Genomic DNA, 24,290 nt, shown 5'->3' on the forward strand with positions numbered 1-24,290 from the left:
CAGGCTTGGGCCGGGCACGTAAAGCGAAGGCAAGATAACCGCTGGTCATTAACTGTAACGGAGTGGATTCGAAGAGACGTCAAGCGTATAGCAGAGGCTGACAGAAAGGTTGGTGGATGAGATTAAGAAGTTTGCGGGCATACGGTGGGCGAGCTGGCAAAGAACTGAGTTAATTGGAGAGGCATTGGAGAGGCCTTTACCCTGCAGTGGGCGTAGTCAGGCTGATGATGATGATTCAAGAGGGAGTTCAACGCTTGGGGCTCGCAATATTTTCACGCTGCCTACAGGCCGGTAGGAAGCCGGTGGGATGAAGAAGGAGCTTGCTTATTTGCAGACTGACCCTTGTCCATAAAAGAAATGAAGGATTGAGTGCGGGATTTCGCGAAGTACGTTGCCTGAAGCAGGACGCAATGCTCGCTGTGCTCAGTGTGCCCACCGCTATCGTGGCTTGAGAGAGAGAAGGAATGGAGCACATCTGCTCGCTTTTATCACGTTGTGACGAAGACGACGAAGCTGGCAGTGGCGTGGGACGGAGTGCTCGCGCTAGGCCAGGGGCCATTAAAATCATCTCATTGCCATTAGTCAACCCTTCTGATTCTTCGGATGGCCGTCACGTAGTAATATTTATATGTTCATCGCATTAAACAGTGCTTTAATATTAATTTACGGTAAGAGGACGACAAATATTTTTTTTTCGAATTTGAAGAACTTAACGAGTATGATTTTTTTCAGGAATCGGCATGTATCGAAGAATGACTTGTGCGTATCCGGACAGCGCGGCCACCTTTAGTTCGCAGATAGTAACTTTGCGAACGTTGATGCGCTTCAAGCAAGTCTTCAGTTCATTGGAGACATCACCCGGTTAACACTTGAACATCAGCTCCTGTCTTGTGCCAGATTTTCTCTATTCTAATTTGCAGGTGCTTGCATTTACCGATTTTTTCAATGCCTTCGAGCCTGCGGTCATCAGGTATGTCGATGTTGACGATCCTCGCCCACTTTTCTTTATGGATGTCACCTTGAATGCATTATACGTCTACACTTGCCCGTCCCTCTATATAGTTTGGTATCCGTGCTTAGTTGACAATAAAGAGAGAGCATCAATGAAAGGAGCTGTGGAAGCGACGCTTTGGAATGTGGGGAACTAACTGTTCGGGACGGAAATTGAACGGAAAGATGTGTTGATGTAGGGTGTCCAGGGTGTTATGCCATGGCCACCAGCCCGGATTCCAAATCTGCAAAACGCAAAATTTCTCCTGCGAACGCCCTTGGACAAGCCCGGTGCTGTGCCGCAAGGACTCTGTGCCCTGACGCTCCCTTGAAAAGCTAAGACGTTGCGCCGCCAGGCAGCAGCGTCCTGTAGAGAAGCATCGGTGAGCGGCATGTCCGAACATGCAGCTAATTGCTAGACAGCCAGGCGCCGGTTCCCCTTTCCCCCTGGAAGTGGCCGCGTGCGGCAAACTTGAAGTGGGTAGCCAGCGCGTTCGCTGATTGGACTTCTCGAAAGGCCGTCAGGTGCTGGCTTTCTATTGTACCGTTTGAGTGACAACCGTTTCTCGGGGCTTTATAAGCCCCAACGCTGCCACCTGGAGAACACCTCTGATACACCGAGCCCGACCTCCGATCCACCGAGCCCGATCTACAGAGAGACCAACCCACAGTGAGCGGAGTGCCTCTCACGAGGGGAGTGAGATGTGTCACGCGTTGGAGCCTCGTCGGACGTCGCCGTGCGAGAAAAGTCGCGTTTGCTGTTAGCTCTCAGCCCCCGTGCCGACCTTGTCCCGTATAATTACCTCTACATGGTGTATAAAATCCCCTTTTTGTTATCCTAACCGACGCCTGACTTGGAGTCTTCGCTACCGACTAGAGAGCTGGCAACGCTCTGTCTTAAAACGGGTGACGAGCACAACGGGACCACCTCAAATTCACAACAGTGTCCATTTCCTTATATGTTTTGTGGTTCTGAGCACTGTAATAATTTTACAGAAGTAAGAGCTTGATCTCAAGAGAATATGCCGTGTTTCGAATAAGAGCGACATAATTCACGGTGGTGCCTCCAAGTAGCTGATTTTTTTTCGCGACGCAGGTGTAAAGCCGAACATCGCAGATCGCAAGTTTACAAAAATTGATGATGCGTGACTTTTCAGATGTTCCTCTGTGCCAGCGTCACCACGTCTTCCTCCTGTTTCCCTGTCTCTGCTCGCAACGCAGGAGTATCCGGGAGAGAGGGGCGCCTGCCCTCCAAAGCCCCTGGCAGACCTGTTCGAGTCCCTAGCGTGTGCCATCTACCTTGACTCCAACCAGGACATGGCCACCCTCTGGCGGTGCCTGTACCCGCTTCTGCGGCCACATGTCGAGTCAGAGGTGGCACGCACTGCCTCCACCGCCGCGTTGAACTTCTTCTGAAATAAATTCGCGTTTATTCCCTGAAATTCTGTGAAAGGATCACCGTTGCATGTGCTGGTAACTGTCGGCTGGCAAGGAGGCAGGCAGACAAAGGACCCAAAAGCGGAGGCTTTTCATGAGGCTGTTTCCGAAGGACGGAATACAAAACTCGCTACTAGAAATAACCTTTCCTTAACGAGTGCAATTCTATTATTTATGCCGGTGAAACCCGCCGAATTGGTTCAGTGCTTATAGAGTTCGGCTGCTAACCTGAAAGACGTGGGTAGAATCCCGGCCGCGGCGTTCGGAATTCTATGGAGGAGAAGTTCTTAAAGCCCGTGTACTGTGCAATGCCAGTGCACGATAAAAAATAAAACCTAGCTGGAAGAATTTACCCGGAGCCTGACACTATGTGCCCCTCAGCCTTAGTCGCTTTGGGTTGTTAAACCCCATGAAGCAAACAAAAGTTGCGCCAATGGCATTGATGTTTCACGAAATATTGTGGCGCATAAGAAAAGAAAATACGAAGGCGAATGAGGTCACTGGATAGGAGGTAGGCGATTACGGGATAGGTTCTGGGAATAGCAGGGGACAGTTATTAGTAGAGTTCTCAGATAGAGATAATTTAGCGATCATGAATAGTTTCCTCCGCAAACGAGAGAACAGTAAGTGAGAGTAAAAATGAAGTGGATTTCACACTATGCGCTCACCCTGGCATCATGTAGGATGAGGGCGTCATCAGAAGGGTGCGTTGTAGCGACCACAAAATGTTAAGGTTAAGCCCAGATTTGAAGAGGAATCGGAAGAAGCTAGTGAAGCTGAAGTCCATTAAAGGGTTAGCTGTAAGAGGGAAAGTAGAGGAATTCAGGATTTGGCAACAGAACATATATTCGGCTTTAACTGAGGAAGACTGCCTAAATGTTCAATCTAACTTCTATCATTGCGGTGTGCGGAGTAAAAGCAGGAGATACGATGGTTCGACAGGATACCGGCAAGCTATGTCAGGAGAGTAGTCGAGGGTTTGACGACATACCGTCTGGTCAGGAATCATGGTGATGCAGATTGCTGGCCAGTGACCAGCAATCTGCATCACTATGTTAGGAGAGGAAAGATCTGATTAAGAAACGTCAGAGCATGAGGGCATCTAGCCCTAGATATATAATAGAATTAGTAGAGCTATCGAAGTTATTAACCGCACGGTAGCCAACGTGAGGAAGTTTAACATGGAGAGAGTAGAGCATGCTCTAAAGTACGGATGTAGCCTGCAGCGATGGCGAAGAAGTAGAACGTCCGCCTTGTGCGCAAGAGGACCGGGGCCGCGCAATACTCCTCCGGCTTAAAAAACAAACCAAAAATCCGCGTGCCGATGGGATTTCATAACCAAGCCGGAGGTGCGGCCTGATCTCGGTGACCAGAACCAACAACGCACTTCCTCACCAGAACAGTATTTGGCCACCTTGGTGTAGTACGTGGCTACAACCTTCTATGAACAAACCGATTAACCCTCGGCCCTCAGTTCCCAGCGGCAGCGGAGGAACTGACCACGGCGGCGGTCAGACCTGTGAGGCAGTGAAGGGTGCTAATAATTGCTTACTGCGGACAGGCTGCTCTTAGAATCTGAACCTGGCAACGTTTAACGCTAGAACTTTATCTATCTAGTTAGGTGTGGCCTAGCAGTGCTATTCGAGGAACTATCGGGAATTAAATGGGATGTCAAAGGGCTTAGTGAAGTTCGGAGGACAGGTGAGGCGTATACATTACTAAAGAACGAACACATACTGTGCTATGGCGGATTAGCGGATAGACGAAAATTGGGGGTGGGATTCGTTATTAGTCAAGATATACCTAGCAAATTAGAAAAGCTATATAGTATCAACGAGAGGGTGGTAGCTATAGCAATTAAGTACAATTAGAAGTAAAGCTGAAGGGGGCACAGACCTACGCGCCTACATCTAGTCATGATGACCAGACTATTGAAAGCTTCTATGAGGACGTGGAATCGGCACTGAATAAATTAAAATCAAACTACACTGTACTGATGGGGACTTCAATGCGAAGGTGGGCAAGAAGCAGGCTGGCGACCACGTGGTAGGCGGCTGTAGGATAGGCTCTAGAACGAGCAAGGGAGAGTTATTAGTCGAATTTGCAAATAGAGAGAAATAATTTACGGAACATGAATACCTTTTACCGCAAATGAGAGAACAGGAAGTGGACCTGGAAGAGCCCTAATGGTGAGACTAAAAATAAAATCGTCTTCATACTAAGCGCTCAACATGGCATCAATCAGGATGTGTCCGTCCTCGGAAAGGTGCTCTGTAGCGACCACAGAATGGAAAGGTCTCTAATTAGCTGAGACTTGAAGAGGGAACGGAAAAAGCTTGTGAAGAGGAAGTCCATTGCTAAGTTAGCATTAAGAGGGAAAGCACAGGGATTCGGGATATCACTAGAGAACAAATATTCGGCTTTAACTCAGGACGATGGTCTTGATGTTCATACAATGAGCGATAATCAGGCAGTTACCGTTACGGAGTGTGCACAAGAAGTAGGCGGTAGGAGGGTTCGACAGGGTAACGGCAAGTTATCTCAGGTGAAGAACTATCTGATTAAGAAACCCCAAACCATGAGGGCGTCTAATCCTACCGATAGAATAGAACTGGCAGAACTGTCGAAGTTAATTAATAAGCGCAAGGTAGCCGACATCAGGAAGTTTAATATAGAGAGAATTGACCATGATCTTAAGAACGGACATAGACCAAAAGCTATGAAGAGGAAACCAGACATAATCAAAAACCAGATGTATGCATTAAGCGATAAAGAGGGCAATGTCATTACATTAGCATTATGGATACGATAGTTAAAGTACCCGAAGAGTTCTACACAAATCTGTACACTAGACAATGTAATCAGAACGTTAACTAGAGAGACAGTTGCACACAGCAATGCGTCATCCAATCAGTAGCGAAAGAGGAAGTAAAGAGAGCCTTAGGAGAGCAATGCAATGCGGAAAAGCAGCTAGTGAGGACCAGGTAATAGCATATCTGTTGAAGGACCGAGGGGAGATCGTGCTAGAAAAACTTGCCACCATGCATACGGAAAGCCTTATTACCTCGACTGTACTAGAAGCTTGGAAGAATGTAAATAATATCTTAATTGATAAGAAAGGAAACGCCAAGGACCCATCAGCTTACTAACCGTGGCCCTTAGGGTATTTGCTAAGGTAATCGTTAATAGAGTCAGGGCAACATTATACTTTGATAACCCAAATGATCAGGCAGGCTTCCCTGAACGATCTTCCACAATAGATTATATTCACACTATCAGTCAGGTCATACAGAAATGCGCAGAATATAACCAACCCCTATATATAGCCTTCATTTATTACTAGAAAGCATTCGACTCAGTGGAAACCACAGCAGTCAAAGAGGCATTGCGTAATCAGGGTGTAGGAGACCGTTATATCAAAGCACAGGAAGATATATTAGCAGAAAAGGTAAATGAAATGAGGGGGCCGTTTGACAAAGTTATGAAGAGAGCTAACAGTCACTGAAACCAAGGTGCATAGGGGAACGTTTTTTTTATGCGTTGTGCTTACCAGTGGGATATTATAGTACTTAGATTAATAAATCGCTTAAAGAAAATTACTTATAAAGCAGCAGAAAAAACAACCATGCCGCCGGTGGGATCCGAACCCACGACCTCCGAATATCGCGTCCGGTGCTCTTACCAACTGAGCTACGGCGACGGCTGTCCTATCTGCTGCTCTCGTGGGTATTTATGTTCATTGGATATATATATATATATATATATATATATATATATATATATATATATATATATATATATATATATATATATATATATATATATATATATATATATATTGCTACGCTACTAACTACTCTAGTGGCGCCATACAGCGGCTAAACTGCATTTCCTGGCAGTTGGCAAGCCTTGTGCCATCTCGGGGCTAGATGCTTCGTTTTCTTCATCTCTCGTTCGGCCTGCTGCCTTGCGCGTTCCAACGTCTTGCGCGTCTAATTAAAGCAAGTAAACCAACCCTGCTTACGTCAACCGTTTCTCAGTGACAATATATATATATATATATATATATATATATATATATATATATATATATATATTGTCACTGAGAAACGGTTGACGTAAGCAGGGTTGGTTTACTTGCTTATATATATATATATATATATATATATATATATATATATATATATATATATATATATAGCAACTGCACAGCTGCCATAGTTCTCCATAAAGTCAGCAATAAATCTTCAATAAGGAAGCGCGCCAGGCAAGGAGACACGATTTTGCCAATGTTAATTAATCACCGCCTGTTTACAGGAGGTATTCCGAGGCCTGAATTGGGAACAGTTGGAAATAAGAGAAAAAGGATAACACCTCAATAATCTGCGATTCGCTGATCACATTGCCTTGCTGAGTTACTCGGGAGGTGAACTGCAAATCAGGATCAGTGAGTTAGAGAGGCAAAGCAGAAAGCTGGGTCTAAAATTTAACATGCAGAAAACCAAGGTAATGTTCAACAGTCTAGCAAGGAAACAGCAATTCACAATCGGCAGCGATAGGCTGGAAGCTGTAAAGGAATACTTAGGGCAGGTATTGACAGGTGATCCCAACTATGAGAGGCAAATAACTAGAAGGATAAGATCGGGGTGGAGAGCATATGGCAGGTTCACTCAGATCATGAATGGTAGTTTACCAATTTCCCTCAAGAGAAAAGTGTACAACAGCTGTATCTTACTGGTACTCACCTACGGGGCAGAAACGTGGAGGCTAACGAAGAGTTCAGCTTAAGTTAAAGACAATGCAGCGAGCCATGGAAAGAAAAATCATAGGCGTAACGTTAAAAGACCGCAAGTGGGCAGAGTGGGTGAAGGAACAAACGCGGGTTAATGACATCCTTGTCGAAATCAAGAGGAAGAAATGGGCTTGGGTAGGGCATGTAATGCAATGGCAAGACAACCGCTGGTCCTTAAGGGTAACGGAGTGGATTGCAAGAGAATGTTAGCGTAGCTGGGGGAGGCAGAAGGTAAGGATGGCGGATGAGATTAAGAAGTTTGACTGCAAAGGGTGGATGCAGCTGGCAAAGGACAGGGTTTATTGGAGAGACATGGGAGAGGGCTTTGCCCTGCAGTGGGTGTAGTCAGGCTGATGATGACGATGAGGCTAAAACCTGCGATGAGGAAGATAGGCATAGGTAAAAAACAGATGTATGCGTTAGCAGGCAATGAGGGCAATATCATTAACAGTGTGGATCAGAAAGTGAAAGTTAAGCCGATGAATTCTACACAAAAGTATACAGTAGCTAATGTAAGCCGAACGTTAATGTGAGAGATAGTAGCGCATTGCAATGCATCATCCCGCAGTGACAAAAGAGGAAGTAAAGAAAGCCTTAGGAACAATGCAAGGGAAAGAGCAGCTGGTGAGGATCGGGTAATAGCAGATCTGTTGAAGGACGGAGGAGAGATTGTGCTAGAAAAACTAGCAACCCTGTAGAGTGTCAGGTAGTGGTGACTGCAGTCGAAGCAGCGATGAAGACGGACAAAGGGTCTTCTAAAAGAAAACTGTTTATTGGGCTCACTTGCACCCAAATGGACTGAATCACTTGGCAGCAGCGAAGGGACAAGCGTGCTTGGCGGTCCTCGAACAGAATGCCCGCTGCTGTCGGCCGTCCTCAATTTAAAGCTGTTAGCGAACTTTCGAGATAAAGCGCGCAAAGTAACTAGAACATTCCGAAACAACGTGGAATCAGCGCTGCCAGGCTGCAAGTAATCGAGACAAATCTAGTCGCGTCTTGAGTCGCAAACAAAGCGATAAAGGTGTGTGGCGGCAGATTTGAAAAACAAACTCTGCAAATGTTCGCGGCATTACTCCCCTCTCAAAGAAGCATCGACCCGATTAACTAAACAAATAATGCGACTATGAAGAGATAAAACGGATCTTGCAAAAATAGAGATGGAACTGCAGCGTCCTTTAGTGTGCGTAATACGGCTTCAGACGGACTAAATGCACAACTTTCGGTTGTACGTGGCGTCGATGGGATCCAGTCATTCCGTCAGGTATGACTTCGTAATCCAAATAGCGGCGCAAAAGCTTTTCACTCAATCCACAGCGGCGAATGGGCGTCCAAACTCAGACTTGGTCTCCTGGCTTGTATTCCGTGTTGCGTCTTCGTAGTTGTAGCGTCTGGTGTCGGACCGCTGCTGATCATTGATCCGTAATCGGGCAAGCCTTCGAGCTTCTTCTGCACGTTGAAGGTAGGCGGCAACGTCGACGTCCTCTTCTGTAACGTTGGGCAGCATGGCGTCTAGAGTGGTCGTGGCCTCCCTGCCATTGACCAGCCTAAAAGGCGTCATCTGGGTGGTCTCCTGCACTGCGGTGTTGTAGGGGAAGACGACGTGAGGCGCATTGACATCCCTAGTTTTGTGTTCGGCATCGACATACATGGCGAGCATATCGGCGATGGTTTTGTTCTGGCGCTCGGTCAGTCCGTTGGTCTGCGGATGGTATGCAGTTGTCCTCCGGTGGCTGGCTTGGCTGTAACGCAGGATGGTTTGTGTTTGTTCCGCCGTGAATGCTGTTCCTCTGTCCGTGATGAGCACATCGTGGGCGCCGTGTCGAAGAAGGATGCCATCCACGAAATATTTTGCGACTTCTGCTGCTGTTCCGTTCGGTAGGGCTTTCGCCACGGCGTAGCGGGTCAGGTAGTCGGTCGCTATGACGATCCACTTATTCCCAGAAGTTGACGTTGGAAAAGGCCAAGCAAGTCCATGCCGATGTGCTGAAAGGACCTTGAGGGAGGTTCAACGGGGTTCACAAATCCTGCTGGTCGTGTGGGAGGGGTCTTTCGTCGCTGACTATCTCGGCAGGTTTTCACATAATGTGCGACATGGGCAGACAGTCGGGGCCAGTAAAACTTGTCTTGAATGTTTCTGAGGGTGCCAGTAAACCCGAGATGTCCAGCTGTCGGCTCGTCGTGTGAGGTGTGTAGAACGTCTTAGCGGAGACAAGCAGGTACAACAAGGAGGTTGAATGTTTTGCTCGCTGCAAAGTTATTCACAAGGACCTCATTCGGCACACAGAAAGAAGACAGTCCTTGCTTGAATGAAGCGGGGGGTGAAGAAGATTTGCCTTCCTGGTACTCGATGAGGCGTTTTAGGTCGGTGTCCGAGCGTTGCTGCTGAGCAAAAGAGCTGGGGCTGATGGGTCCCAGGAAGGCGTCCTCATCGTCGTCCAGCGGCGATGTATCTACAGGGGCCGTGAGAGGCAATCGGCGTCAGAGTGCTTGCGTCCGGACTTGTAAACGACGGTGACGTCACACTCCTGGAGACGCAGTCTCCATCGAGCGAGACGGCCAGAGGGGTCCTTCAAATTGGCAAGCCAGCACAGCTCTTGGTGATGCTGACCACCTTGAACGGTCGTCCGTACAGGTAGGGGCGGAATTTTGACGTAGCCCAGATGATGGCAAGGCACTCCTTCTCAGTTGTCGAATAGTTAGCCTAGGCCTTGGAAAGGGAACAGCTAGCGTATGCGACGACTTTCTCCAGCCCGTCGCTTTTTTGAACGAGAACGGCACCTACTCCCAGGCTGCTTGCGTCGGTATGAACTTCAGTATCGGCGTTTTCATCATAATGGGAGTGTATTGTTGGGGACTGTAAACGACGCTGAAGTTCCTTAAAGGCTTCTGCTTGTGGTGCTTCCCATTTAAACGGCACGCCTGCTTTTTTCAGTTTGGTCGGGTGCTCGGCGATGCGCGAAAAGGCTTTCACAAATCGTCGGTAATATGCGCACACTCCGAGAAATTTTCGCACTTCGTACTGCGCGCTGCGAAACTGTTCAATAGCAGCTGTATTCTGCGGTCCGGGCGTACTCCTTCCTTGCTAATGATGCGGCCTAGAAACAGCAGCTCTTCGTAGGCAAAGTGGCACTTCTCTGCTTTCAAGGTTAGGCCAGACGACTTGATGGCGTCTAGTACCTTACGAAGTCTTTTGAGATGCCTTTCAAAGTTCGAGGCGAATACAACGACGTCGTCTAATTATACCAGACATATTTGCCACTTCACGCCTGCCAGCACTGTATCCATTACTCGCTGAAACGTCACTGGTGCGGAACAGAGACTAAATGGCATCACCTTGAACTCGAAGAGCACATCCAGAGTGAAGAATGCCGTCTCCTCGTGATCTCTTTCATCGACCTCAATTTGCCGAGATCGTCTTGACGTCCATCGATAAGATGTACTTGGCATTGAAGAGCCGGTTCAGTATGTCGTCGATGCGGGGCAGGGGTAGACATCCTTTTTTGTTTTGTTGTTCTGGCGGCGGTAATACACGCAGAATCGAAGTGCGCCGTCTTTCTTTCTCACTAGAACAACCGGTGCCGTCCATGGGCTGTTTGAAGGCTGGATGACGTCGTCGCGAACCATTTCTTCGACTTTGTCCCGGATGGCTTGTCGTTCTCGCGGTGACACACGGTAGGGGCTTTGACGGGGACGTCGGACGTGTTGGTCCGTTATAATGCGATGCTTGGCAATTGGCGGTTGACGGACCTTCGACGATGTCGAAAGACACTCACTGTAGCTTCGAAGCAGATTGCGGATCTGGTCTTGTCTGTTACGGGGCAGGGCTGGGTTGATGTCGAAAGTTAGCGAGTTCTCTTGGTCTGGCGGATCTTCTGCGGAGGGGTCGGAGAGGGCGAAGGAGTTTCGTACGTCGGATATTTCGTCGAAGGAAGCAATCGTCGTTCCTCTGTTAATGTGCCGGTATTCTTCGCTGAAGTTAGTCAGCAGTACTACGGCCTGGCCATTGCGGAAATGTGCGATGCCTCTTGCGATGCTGATTCCTCGGTTTAGAAACAACTGCATGATGATGGCTTCAGCGTTAATGGATTTCGTGGCGCCTACGGTCATGATAACGCTTGAACGGGGTGGGACGCTCACTTCTTCCTACAGGACACTTTGGGCAACGTGATTTTCCCCAGTTTTCATCGAAGCAATGGCTTCGTCCGTCGAATGCGTGATCAGCTTGGATCTCAGGTCGATGGTCGCCTGATGCTCATTAAGGAAATCCACACCCAAGGTCACTTCGCGGGAGCATTGCGGTAGCACAACAAAGGTCACAGGATAGGTATGTCCTGTGGCAGTCACTCGCGCTGTGCATCGTCTTGATGGCGTAATGAGGTGGCCCTCTTCCGTGAGAGTTTGGGGGCCATCCCAAGCCGTTGTGACTTTTCTCAGATTCGCAGCGAATGTTGCATTCATCACCGAGAAATCGGCTCCTCTATCGGCTAGAGCGGTAACTTTCCGGCCGTCCATAGTCACTTCTAGGTCGGAGGTCCTGGCTCTTGCATTGCATGTCGCTCTCGGCGTCGGGTCACGGCTTCGTCGCGTATGCGAGTCGTGGGCTGGGCGTGTGGTCGAAGCTTTTCTAGGTGGCGGCGTCTTTTTGAAGGCAGTTTGCGTCGTGGTCGGTGTTGTCCTTGTGTGCGGCGTCGGTGCAGCGAGTGTCGGTTCTTCATGCGGCGTCGCGGGTGCAGCGTCTTCATGGGGCGTGGTCAATGGAGGGAGGACCTTCGACGTTTCGCTCGCGAGCAACCTCACCTCCAGTGGTTGCTGTCTTTAGTTTCCCCTACGGTTGCTGGGAGACCTTCCTTGTACCGCGGCTGCGTAGCTGCTGCGTGGCGACGCAAAGCTCGAGGTTGACGGCTATGGCGAGCGCGAAAAGCGGTTCGGCGTGTGCTCCTCCCGACGGAGGTACTCGTCGAATTCCTGCGGACGTTGCCCGAAGCGTGGTTGTGGGGCGTCAAAGGCAAATCAATGAAGATCGATACGTCGGTACGGGCAATGACGAAGAATATGGCCGGCCTCACCGCAATGGAACCACAACGGCCGGTTGTCGGAAGTCTCCAGGCGTAGCATTTCCTGGGGCTTGAGCGTCGATCGTAGGCTGAGCGGGCGGGGGTAGGGAGGTGGCGTTCAGGAACAAGTTGTTCATGTCGGAAAGGATGCAGGGGTGGTCGTTGAGGCTGAGGAGTCCTTACTGCAGCGGCGTAGGTCATGGCCTGGGGTTCTGCGGCCGTCGGGGTGCCGAGTGCCTGTTGCACTTCTTCCCGTACCACATCCATCAGATTCGCTGATTGTGGCTGTGGCGAAGACGGCAGTTATCGGCTTAGCTACCCTCGGACGATTTCGTGAATAACTTTCTGCAAGCTGGCGCTGGTTGTGACCGTCGTGTCCGAGCGGATTGCACAGGCAGAGGAACGGCGATTGTACTGCCGAGCTCGGACGTCGAAGATCTTCTAAATCGTGCAGGCTTCTTGCATGAATTCCTCGACTGTTTTTGGCGGCTGGCGGACGAGGTTGTCAAAGAGTTGTTATTGTTGTTGTTGTTAGCCTATCAAAAGATCGCACATACCCACACTGGGGGATCGGCCAAGAATCGGGTGGCTATTCACCTAAACGCAGTTAACAAAAAGGAGAAGCACATGGGAGCATAACACCGGTGAATTTTTCGTCATGAACAGAAAAGGGATGAGTGTTTTGATTTTAAAATTCTAAGAATAATAATAAAGAGAGTGATTAAATAATAATGATTTTGTCAAAATGTAATAATTGATAGAAAAGAAAAGGTTGAAACACTTAGCAAGGCAGTCGGTGAGATTCTATCAGGAAATTTTGAACAGCGGTGCAAACATCTGTGGCTGAACCCAAATGTGGTGGCGCCAAATGATAGCAAGAGCGGGCTGCTCAAACTGAGGCCAAGATGCTGCAAGGGCTCCTCCAGCAACCTTTTTCTCAGTGAGTTGAATCGGCGACAATACAGCCAAAAATGTTCAATAGATTCTGGCTCATGGCAAAATGCACAAAGGGGAGAGAGCGCCAAACCCGACTTGTGTAAATAGAAATTTAGAGGGGGGATGCGGCAGCGTAGCCTCGTCAGTGATACTTCAAGCTGCCGAGAGCAACAAATTTTCCTGTTCCAATAATATTTAAGGTGCTCATAATCCGCCGATGTTAAAAGTGATGTGTCTTGCGTGCTTAAAAACGCACGTCACCGAAATCTAGATTCTGTAATGTAGGCTGTAGCCGGGATGATTGGCAACACGGGGCCGCTGAGGGAAGCCTTTGCGAGATTATCAGCAATCTCATTTACTGTCACACTGCTGTGGCCGGGAGCCCATACTAAATGAACAAGGCTCAAATGCGGAGGAAGTAGGGATAAGAAAGTTGATAAAATGGGACCGTCAACCTGTGCAGCGAGGGACGAACACAAAGATAAAGAATCAGCAATTACTGCAACTGCTGTAATAGAGGGGTCTAGCTTGCGTAGAGCAAGTACAACTGCTAGAAACTCTGCTTGAAAAATAGGGGTGAAATCTGGAAGGCGCAGAGAAAAGGACCAGTCTAAATGGGAGCAAAATATTCCCACTCCTGCTTTTTCATTGCATTGCGATGCATCAGTGGCTATTGCTATATCGGTTGGTAGGGTCCTCAGATGATCTTCTAGAAGGCCATTTAGAATACTCGGTGGCAAAAGGTTTGCATTTTTTGGGAATATGTTGTCGAAAACAATGTGTATAGTGGGCCCATTCTGAAGCGCAGGAAGGATATCATAAATGTTTACATCTAAAGGCTGAAGTAATCCTTGCACAAACACTACCTGAGGGGAATTGAAACGAGACCAGGGGACACCAAAAAAGGAGGTCGGCTGAGAACAGAAAATGCTTTGGGAACAGTGGAAATGGGATTCATAGATCCTGAGGTAAGTTTGCACAGTTAAAAATTGAAGTCGTGATAAGAGAGACGGAATGCGGGCTTCAAGGTACAGCACATTGATAGCCACAAATTTTGGAAGGCCGAGGCACATGCGAAGTGCTTCCCTCTCTAAAAGGACGAGAGGGCGAAGTTTATATGTAGCCGAGCCTGAAAACAACACTGATCCAAATTCTAAAATTGGCCTGACATACATTACGTAGATCATTAATAGCGCATCTCTGCGCATGCCGTACCGGTGATGACATAATCTCCGTAACATGCCCACGGCACGAGCCCCTTTCGCCGCGACATGGTCAATGTGAGTTGTTCTTTTACGCCGCGCATTAAAAACTTAACTTTCTTTTCTTCGGTCTTCTCGGGGTCAGCGAAAATTAACTGAATTGGCGCAACAACTTTCTTTAATGACAAAAAAATTGATGATTTAGAAAATAGAAGCCGACGATCAAACCTTATTGTTTTTGGCATAGTGGAACAAGAAGAGTCTGACGAACAACTTCAGGCTATCGCAACAAAAGATATTCTTGAAGATAAGCTTAACGTGACAATTTCAGGTATTGAAAGAAAACATCGGCTCGGTAGACGAAAGGCAGACAATTTAGGCAAAGATAGACCTGTGATCTTTAGGTTACTAGACTACTGTGATAAAGTGAACATCTTAAAGCAGTGTTCGAAACTTAAAGGGTCTACCTATTCAATCAGCGAAGATTTTTCACAAAGTGTCCGAGAGGTAAGGAAAAAGCTGTGGAATCTAACCAAAGAAAATCGTGACAGGAAAGAAAAAGTGAGGCTGACGTATGATAAAGTCCTACTAAATGGTTGTCTTTTCACCTGGGACAATGATAGCAACGACATCGTCGAACTAGGATCAAAAAACGAAGAAAGCGAAGTAGAGCACAGTGTGGAACCACGGACCACTCGGTCAGTGCGCCGCAAACATTGATCAATGTAGAAGTGCGCAGCCTTATCAACCAGCCTTATGAAATCACCATGAATGAAGTAAAATGTAATGAAATATGAACAAACACTTTTTTTCGTTGTCTCCATGTGAATGCGCGGTGTGCCGTAAATAAAACTGCTGATCTTGAGTACCTGTTTAATAAACAAGATACATTTGAAGTGTTTATGATTACGGAAACCTGGTACTCCTGTGATGCAGAAGTGATTAATATGCCCGGGTACAACTCGTTCTTCATGAACAGATCGTTAAATCGTGGTGGCGGTGTTTGTGCTTTAGTAAAAAAGTGTATAAATTGTGACCCAGTATCAAGATTTCGTTGTGTTACTTGTTACTACGAAATGGTTTGCTTAAATTTTGACCGCACTATTATTGCAGATTGTTAACGACCTCCTGATGGCCGAATTGCAGAATTCTTTTATTTCGCTGACATATTTTTGAATTTTGTGAACTCTAACAACTTCAGTGTCATTCTAGGTGGTGATTTTAATGTAAATCTGCTTTCCGATAGCAGCACATCAAAAGATTTGATTCTGCTGCTTTCAGAAAATGGCTGCATTAACACAATTGATACACCTACTAGAGTTACTATGCATACAAAATCACTTATTGACCTTTTTATTACTAATTTTGATGGAAAGATCATTGTGTCCGCTGTCTTTCATCATGACATTAGTGACCATTTCCCAATACTACTAGGGGTGAAATCAGGCATGAAGAAAAAACCAGCACGTGCTTGCTTTCATGAAGCGATAACTGAGAAAAACCTTGCTTCTTTCAGACAGGCTGTTTCAGATATAACCTGGTCTGACGTGCTCTCTATGGCAGATGTGGACGCCGCTTATGATAGCTTTCTTGATAAATTTAAAGTGCTTTACACCGAACATTTTCCATACAAGGCCCACGTAGCACCTCGAAAAGGGCGCAAGCAGTGGATGACGACACAATTGCTCCAAGAGATACAATCTAAAGAAAAAAATGTACCAAGACTTCATTAAAACACGTGATCCCGAACTATTAGCAAGATACAAAGTCCTCAGAAATAAGCTAAACAAAAAGTTAAGGCGTACTAGGGCTTCGTATTACTACGGAAAATTCGAATCATGCGACGGTGGTTCCCGAAAGTTATGGAACCAGATTAACAACCTTGTTTTACGTACACCGCATCCTAGCTCTCCTCAAGAAGTACTTATTCAAGGACGAAGTGTAAATGGTCAGGAACTAGCAGAGGCGTTCAATCAATATTTCGTTACCCGAGAATATCAAAGTTCGTCAAACATGTCATATGATGCTCTCATCAGGCAAACCAGCGATTCTATGTATTTAAGTCCAACTACATGTTCTGAAGTATTCACTGCATTTTCTAACATGAAGAACAGCAGATGCCATGATGCGGATGATCTACAGATACGGCCTGTGAAGCATGTGTTAGATATTCTAGCTCCAATTTTAGCACACATATATAATTTAAGTTTTGAGTGCGGAGTGTTTCCACTGCGCATGCAAATTGCTAAAGAGACTGCTTTGTATAAGAAAGGAGATAAGCTTTGTGTTTCAAATTATAGACCAGTTCCCGTGCTGCCAATCTTTTCTAAAGCACTGGAAAAAATTATCCACACGCGGATATCATGCTTTTGTGACAAACACCAAATAATAACAGGTTCGCAGTTTGGCTTTATCAAACACAAATCGACCGAGTCAGCATTACTAAGCCAAAAAGAGTATATCTTACGGTGTTTCGAGGAAAGAAAACTTGCCCTTGGTGTTTTTATAGATTTTCCGCAGGCTTTCGACTACATCAGTTATACACTTTTGGCAAAAGTTTTCGACTACGGCTTTAGGGGTCGTGTTCATGCGCTTCTTTCGTCATATCTTGCACACCACTTTCAGTTTGTAAGTATTAATAGCTGTCAATCCTCAGTAAAAAAAGTAACTGCTGGCGTACCTCATGGAAATATCCTTGGACCGCTTCTTTTTAACATATATATATATGATATCGTTAATCAATGCCTGCATGCGAAGTGTGTTATGTATGCAGATGACGTCTCACTGTTCTTGTCATCAAGCGTATGTGGAGATATGATAAACGAGGCAAATAGGACACTAAGTGCACTCCATAAAATGATCCCATAATAACCAGTTGAAAATTAATGTAACCAAAACTAAGGCTATTATATTCAAACCAAAAAATAAAAACATTATTCTACCATGCGATCTTAAGCTAGGTCTGGAAACGATAGAAATTGTAGACAATATTAAAATAATAGGGGTATATTTCAACAGCCAGTGAAGCTGGGATAATCACGTTAACACTGTCATCAGTAAGCTTTCTCGTGTCACAGGTAGCAGTAACCGGCATCGTTACTTACTTCTATGCAAAGTTAAACTTCTCCTGTATAATTCGCTCTTTATGTCCCAAGTAAACTATGCGCACCTAGTTTAGGGAATAACTACAGTTACCAATAAAAATAAGATTTACGTTTTACATAAAAAGGCTCTACGTGCAATACTCAACGTCGGTTCAGATATAAACATGCGAAATATTCCGCCAGTTCAAGGCCGTAAAAGTATCTGAAACGTATAATGTTAGGCTGGCTGAAAGATATAAGAAGCACATAAGAAAAATGTGAATTACTTGCGTGACACGGCACACATTTCGCTAAATGTACAAGTTTACCCTAGCAGACACACCGAACTATAGCATATTCAAACATGCTGCACAATATATGGTTCATGTAGCCTAGCAAACACGCTGCCCCGCGTTTTAAATACGTTTCATGCCGTAAAAGTTGATATATCACGAGCATGCCGCAAAAATATACAGGATGTATGTTCTACTTTTTTTATTTCATCATGCTTTCAATACTTCCTTGTCTCTTTTGGTTGCATAAAGTGTTGACCTGATTTGATTAATCAATGACATGTTTTTCTGTGCAGTATATTTTTCTGTTGCTTTTTTTGTTATCATTTTTTTATGTACGCTTCATTTCCTCATTGTCTTTTCTGATGATTTTTGTGTATGTATGCTGCCTGCTGCCCTGCAATGTAGGGTTTGGTTTGTTTTATGGGGGTTTAACGTCCCGAAGCGACTCAGGCTATGAGGGACGCCGTAGTGAAGGTCTCCGGAAATTTCGACCACCTGGGGTTCTTTAACGTGCACTGACACCGCACAATACATGGGCCTCTAGAATTTCGCCTCCATCGAAATTCGGCGGCCGCGGCCGGGATCGAACCCGCGTCTTTCGGGCCAGCAGCCGAGCGCCGTAACCACTAAGCCACCGCGGCGGCTGCAATGTAGGGGCCGAGGGGCATGTAAAGCCACAAATTCTGGCTTTTTCCCTCGACCCTCACCATGTATACATGGGAAATAAATTGAAATTGAAATTGAACATGCAATTGAAAATAGGCGTTTCATCTCCTCTACGTAACTGCGGCCGGGATCATTCGGAAGCTAGATCCTGTACTCGAGGAGTCGTTCGGCTCTTTCTTTCCTCACGACACTGGTGAATACCTTCAATAGTTCTCTCTTGAATAGCCCCCATGTCGTAAGGGACGACTCGTAGTTTTCGTACTACGTGCGTGCGGAGCCATGCAATGAGAAAAACACGTGTCCAATCTTTGTCGCATCATCCCACTTGTTGAATGACGCCACGTGCTCCAATTGGTCCAACCATTCTTCAGGGTGTTAGCCTAGGGATCCATTGAAAGTTGGCGGCACCCGCGGCTGCTGCAGTATGATCGGTGTCGACATCTTCGGCGAGGTTGCGGTGCTCGTAGCAGCGTCTTTTCGCTGCCTGGTGCGGTCCGGCAGGGTCCCGAACTTAGGCTCCTCTCCCTGGAGACGTCGGCTGGCTCTCTGAGCTGCTGGTTCGCCCACGGGTGCGGAGCGCTTAGGGCTGGCTTCACAACTTGAAGGGGGCGTCCGGAACATCGAAGGCTACCCAGCCCCTCCACCAGAAAAAACGCCAAGGCGCCCGTGTGCTGTGCGATGTCAGTGCACGTTAAAGATCCCCAGGTGGTCGAAATGATTCCGGAGCCCTCCACTACGGCACCTATTCTTCCTTTCTTCTTTCACTCCCTCCTATATCCCTTCCCTTACGGCGCGGTTCAGGTGTCCAAAGATATATGAGACAGATACTGCGCCATTTCCTTTCCCCAAAAAACTAATGATTATTATTATTATTAACTCCACCAGATGTCACGTAGTGGTGACGGCAGTCGAAGCAGTGATGAAGACGGACAAAAAGTCTTCTAAAAGAAAACTGTTTATTGGGCTGACTTGCACCCAAAATGAACTGAATCACTTGTTGCGGCAAAGCGACAAGCGTGCTCGGCGGTCGTAGAACCGAATTCCCACCGCTCTCGGCCATCCTCAATTTAAAGCTGATAGCGAACTTTCGAGATAAAGCGTGCAAAGATACTAGAACATTCCGGAACAACATCAGAATTAGCGCTGCCAGGCTGCGATCAATCGAGATAAATCTAGTCGCGTCTTGCGTCGCAAACAACGCGATAAGTTTTCTGGCGGCAGATTTGAAGAATGAATAAACACTCCAAATGTCAAACTGCAAACACTGTGGCCAACGTGCTACCTACGATCACATCCTGTGGGACTGCAAAATAGAGCCACCTCCGGGTGATGTAGTTACAGCTCCTTCTCTCGAGCGGTGGGAGACCGTGCTGGCTAGCTCTGACCCCCCAACGCAAGTTTTGGCGGTGGAGTGGGCTGACAAAGTCGTCGAGGGCTATGTACTCTCTACCACTTAACGCGACCTCTTGCCAAGCTCTTCCCGGCGAATAAAATGTTTTACAATCAATGTTCGCGGCAATATGCAATGCCTTATGACCTCGACCGTACCAGAAGCTCGGAATATCGTTAACAATATGATAATTCAGAAGGGATGAGACGCTGAGGACTTGAAAAATTACACACCAACCAGCTTACTGTCCGTTGCCTATAAGGTATTTACTAAGGTACTCAATAACACAGTCTGGGCATGCTCAGACTTATATCAACCAAATGATCAGGCAGGCTTTCTTAAAGGATATTCCATAATAGAGCATCTTCACACTATCAATCAGGTGATACAGAAATAGGCAGATTATAACCGACCGCTATATATAGCCTTTATTGATTACGAGAGAGCAGTTCACTCAATGGAAACCTCGTGCAGTCAAGCAGGCTCTGCGGAATGAGGGTGTATAAGGGCTTCAGTGAAATACTGCAAGATGTCTGTAGGAACTGCACAGCAACCATAGCCCTCCATAAAGTCAGCAATAAAATTCTAATAAAGAGGGCGTCAGGCAGGGAGACACGATCTCGTCAATGGTATTCACCGCCTGTTTACAGGAGGCATTCCGAGGCCTGAATTGGGAACAGTTGGGGATGAGAGTTAATAGACAATATATAAATATTCTGCGATTCGCTGATGACATTGTATTGATGTGTCACTCAGATGAACTGCAAAGCATGGTCAATGAGGTAGACAGGAGGTGTGTCTAAAAATTAACACGCAGAAGACCAGTTACATTCAACAGCCTAGCAATGAAACAGCAGTTCACAATTGGAAACGAGGTGCTGGAAGTGCAAAAAGAATGCTTCTACTTAGGGTAGGCAGTGACCGCTAATTCGCATCATGAGAGGGGAACAACTAGAAGGATACGAATGGACTGGACCGCATACGGCAGGGTCTCTCAGATCATGAATTGCAATTTACCAACACCCCGCAACAGGAAAATGTAAAACAGCTGTATCTTATCGGTACTGACCTGCGGAGCAGAAGCGTGGAGGCTAACCAAAAAAGAGTTAAGCTTAAGTTAAGGACAATGCAACGAGCTATGGAAAGAAAAATAATAGGCGCAACGTTAAGGTACCGGAAGCGGAAGGAGTGGGTGAGGGAACAAACGCAGGTTAATGAAATTACATTCGAAATCAAGAGGAAGAATTGGACTTTGGCAGGGCATGTAATGCGAAGGCAAGATAACTACTGGTCCTTAAGGGTAAAGGAATGGATTTCAAGAGAAGGCAAGCGTAGCAGGGGAGGGCAGAAAATTAGGTGGGCGGATGAGATTAAGAATTTTCCAGGCATACGGTGGGTGGAGCTGAAAAATTACGGTGTTAATTGAAGAGATGTGGGAGAGGCCTTTGGCCTGCCGTGGGGGTAGTAAGGCTGACGAAAAATGTAAGGAGCGACACGTCCGTAGTCATCATAATAAGGTTTACAACACCCACTGAGGGCAAATGCCTCTAGTCAAGGGTTCGACGGCATACTGCCTGGTCAGGAATCATGGCTCGATGAGGTTCAATGGTTACTGACTAAGGTCAACAAAATAGTGACGTTTCGGGAGCGCTACGGCTCCCTTGTTCACAATGAGGAACCAGGTGGACATCCCGGGCTTTTTTAACGGTTACAATCGTTGTGAGGCATTTCGTGTAGGTAGGGTGCAATGTGCCGTCATTCTTATTTATTGTGTTGGGCGTCGTCTGGGCGATTATTGACTCGACATTTCGGCGGGCTGATACATTCTTTTCCGTTGCCACTATATCTGCTTCATCCCAGTTAATTTCGTGACCAGTCTCTTGCGCATGCTACGCGATTGCGTTCGTTGTCACTTTTCCTGATCGTACATCGTACTGATGTTCTTTAAGGCGTCTCTTGAAATCGTTCGTTTCGCCTATGTAAACTGATGAACAGTCGGCGCAGGCAATCTTGTAAACCACGCTGGGAAAATTGGCACGAGGGAGCTGGTCTTTCACGTTTACAGGCTCATTTCTTATCTTGCTTGTTGGGACATGTGCAACATGGACGCCATGCTTGCAGAACATCCGCGCCAGCGCCTCGCTGATCCCTGATAAATACGGGATAGCGGCTCGTTTCGGTTTCGGTGAATTAGCACTTTCGTCTTCGCGGGCAGTAGGCTTATTTGATAGAGCCACTCTTCTGGAATCGCAGGATCAAAAGCTGCAGACTTTACTTGCAGAAAAGGGGATAGTTACCAGGGCCGCACCAATCTTCGAAACACGGAACCTGTCGTCCTACAAATTGAATCCATCCGAAGCCAAGGTGCTACGCCTAGGTTTCAATTTCAACCAAGGGAAGGCGCCGGACCCACGAAAGGTTGCATGTGCCATAGAAGGGGCAGTACGGTTTCTGGAACGAGGCGTTCAGGACGAATTCAGTTCGAACGAAGGAGATAGGTGTGTTGTCACGCTTGAAGAAGACGTCATCAAACCGCCCTCTTGGTCAAGATGAACGCTCAGCAATCCGAAGCCTCCAAGCTAACAAGGATATAGCCGTCCTAACGGCAGATAAAGGGAACATCACTGTTATCCTTGATCGGTATTGTTACAAAAAAAAATGGAAGCCATGCTTCCGGACGAGACCACTTACTGCCGGATCCCGAAAGACCCTACTCCCAAAGTGCAGACGTCTCTTCAAAAACATGCTAGCAGAAATCTTCAAGGGCATCCCTCTGTCAATTAAACGGCTTTATTTTCAGTTGCTATGTACAAACGGCTCAGCATCCGCCATATACGGACTACCAAAGATGAATAAACTAGGGATTCCCCTGCGCCCAATAGTGAATTTTAGAAAGCTTCCTTTATACTCGTTGTCACAGTACGTTCATGGCGTTCTCTCTCCGCTGATGGGCAAGACAGGCACTGACATCAAGAATTCATCCGACTTCATCAACAAGGTCGCCCTAGAAGACACAGATGAGATCGTTTCTTTCGACGTCTGCTCGCTTTTTACAAGCGTGCCTGTTGATCTCGCAGTTGAGACATGTAAGCAACGGCAGTATCGGACACCGTTCGAAGCAGCGGAACTTTGCCAACTTTTGCAGTTCTTTCTCACCAACAGATATTTTACGTACAGCGGCTACTTCTACCAACAGTCCTTTGGCACAACAATGGGGGCAGCCATCTCGGTCACAGCGGCTAACATCGCTATGGAAGCCATCAAAAGCACAGCTTTGGCCACCTTCCAACCACGACCAAAAGTATTTCTGAGGTATGTGGACGACTGCTTCTGCGTCATAGACCGGAAGCACATCCGCACTTTCCTCGATCACCTTAATTCCATTGAGCCCTCAATCAACTTTACTGTTGAGGAAGGGACCGACGGCTGCCTTCCGTCCCTCGACACCGTGGTAACCTGTACTCCGACATGTCTTAGTTTGCGCGTCTATCGGAAACCGAAGCATTCCGGAAGGTACCTAAATCTCAATTCAGCACACCCTGTCAGTCATAAGCGGTTAGTGGTTGCATCTCTAATCAACTGTGCCAGTGAACTATGCAGTGAAGACGCCGCCCTAAACCACCGTGGAAAAAGATTTGAACAGAAACGGCTACCCGCATCCCTTCATTCGGAATACGCAAAGAGTGGATCTATCAAATAAGCCTACTGCGCGGGAAGACGAAAGTGCTAGCGCATCGAAACCGAAACGAACCGCTATCCCGTATGTACCGGGGATCAGCGAGGCGCTGGCGCGGATGTTCCGCAAGCACGGCGTCCATGTTGCACATGTCCCGACAAGCAAGATAGCAAATGAGCTTGTAAACGTGAAAGACCAGCTCGTTCGTGCCAATTTTCCCGCCGTAGTTTACAAGATTGCCTGCGCCGACTGTTCATCAGTTTACATAGGCGAAACGAAAGATATCAAGAGACGCCTGAAAGAACATCAGTACGATGTACGAAAAGGAAAAGTGACAACGAACGCAATCGCGTTGCATGCGCAAGAGACTGGTCACGAAATTAACTGGGATGAAGCATATATAGTGGCAACGGAAAAGAATGTATCAGCCCGCCGAAATGTCGAGTCAATAATCGCCCAGACTACGCCCAACACAATAAATAAGAATGACGGCACATTGCACCCTACCTACACGAAATGCCTCACAACGATTGCAACCGTTACAAAAAGCCCGGGATGTCCACCTGGTTCCTCATTGTGAACAAGGGAGCCGTAGCGCACCCGAAACGTCATTATTTTTTTGACCTTGGTCAGTGACCAGTGAACCTCAACAAGCAATTGCCTCTACCTAGTCTCTCCAATTAACCCGGCCCTTTGCCAGGGTGGGCCATTGTATGCTTGCAAGCTTCTTAATCTCACCCGGCCACCCCAGTTTCTGCCGCCCCCTGG

General features: G+C 46.9%; 1 protein-coding gene across 1 annotated transcript in view; it reads left to right on the forward strand.

The window, feature by feature from the left end:
- Nucleotides 1-2,406, forward strand: part of LOC144133747 (endoribonuclease Dicer-like) — a 54,795-nt gene extending 52,389 nt beyond the window's left edge. The window contains exon 3 of the mRNA XM_077666869.1: nt 2,212-2,406. Within this exon, the coding sequence (XP_077522995.1) occupies nt 2,212-2,406 (195 nt within the window). The remainder of the gene's footprint in view (nt 1-2,211) is intronic.
- Nucleotides 2,407-24,290: the final 21,884 nt, after the last annotated feature.

The sequence above is a fragment of the Amblyomma americanum genome, chromosome 5 (assembly GCF_052857255.1).
Source record: "Amblyomma americanum isolate KBUSLIRL-KWMA chromosome 5, ASM5285725v1, whole genome shotgun sequence".
NCBI classification, from domain to species: domain Eukaryota; kingdom Metazoa; phylum Arthropoda; class Arachnida; order Ixodida; family Ixodidae; genus Amblyomma; species Amblyomma americanum.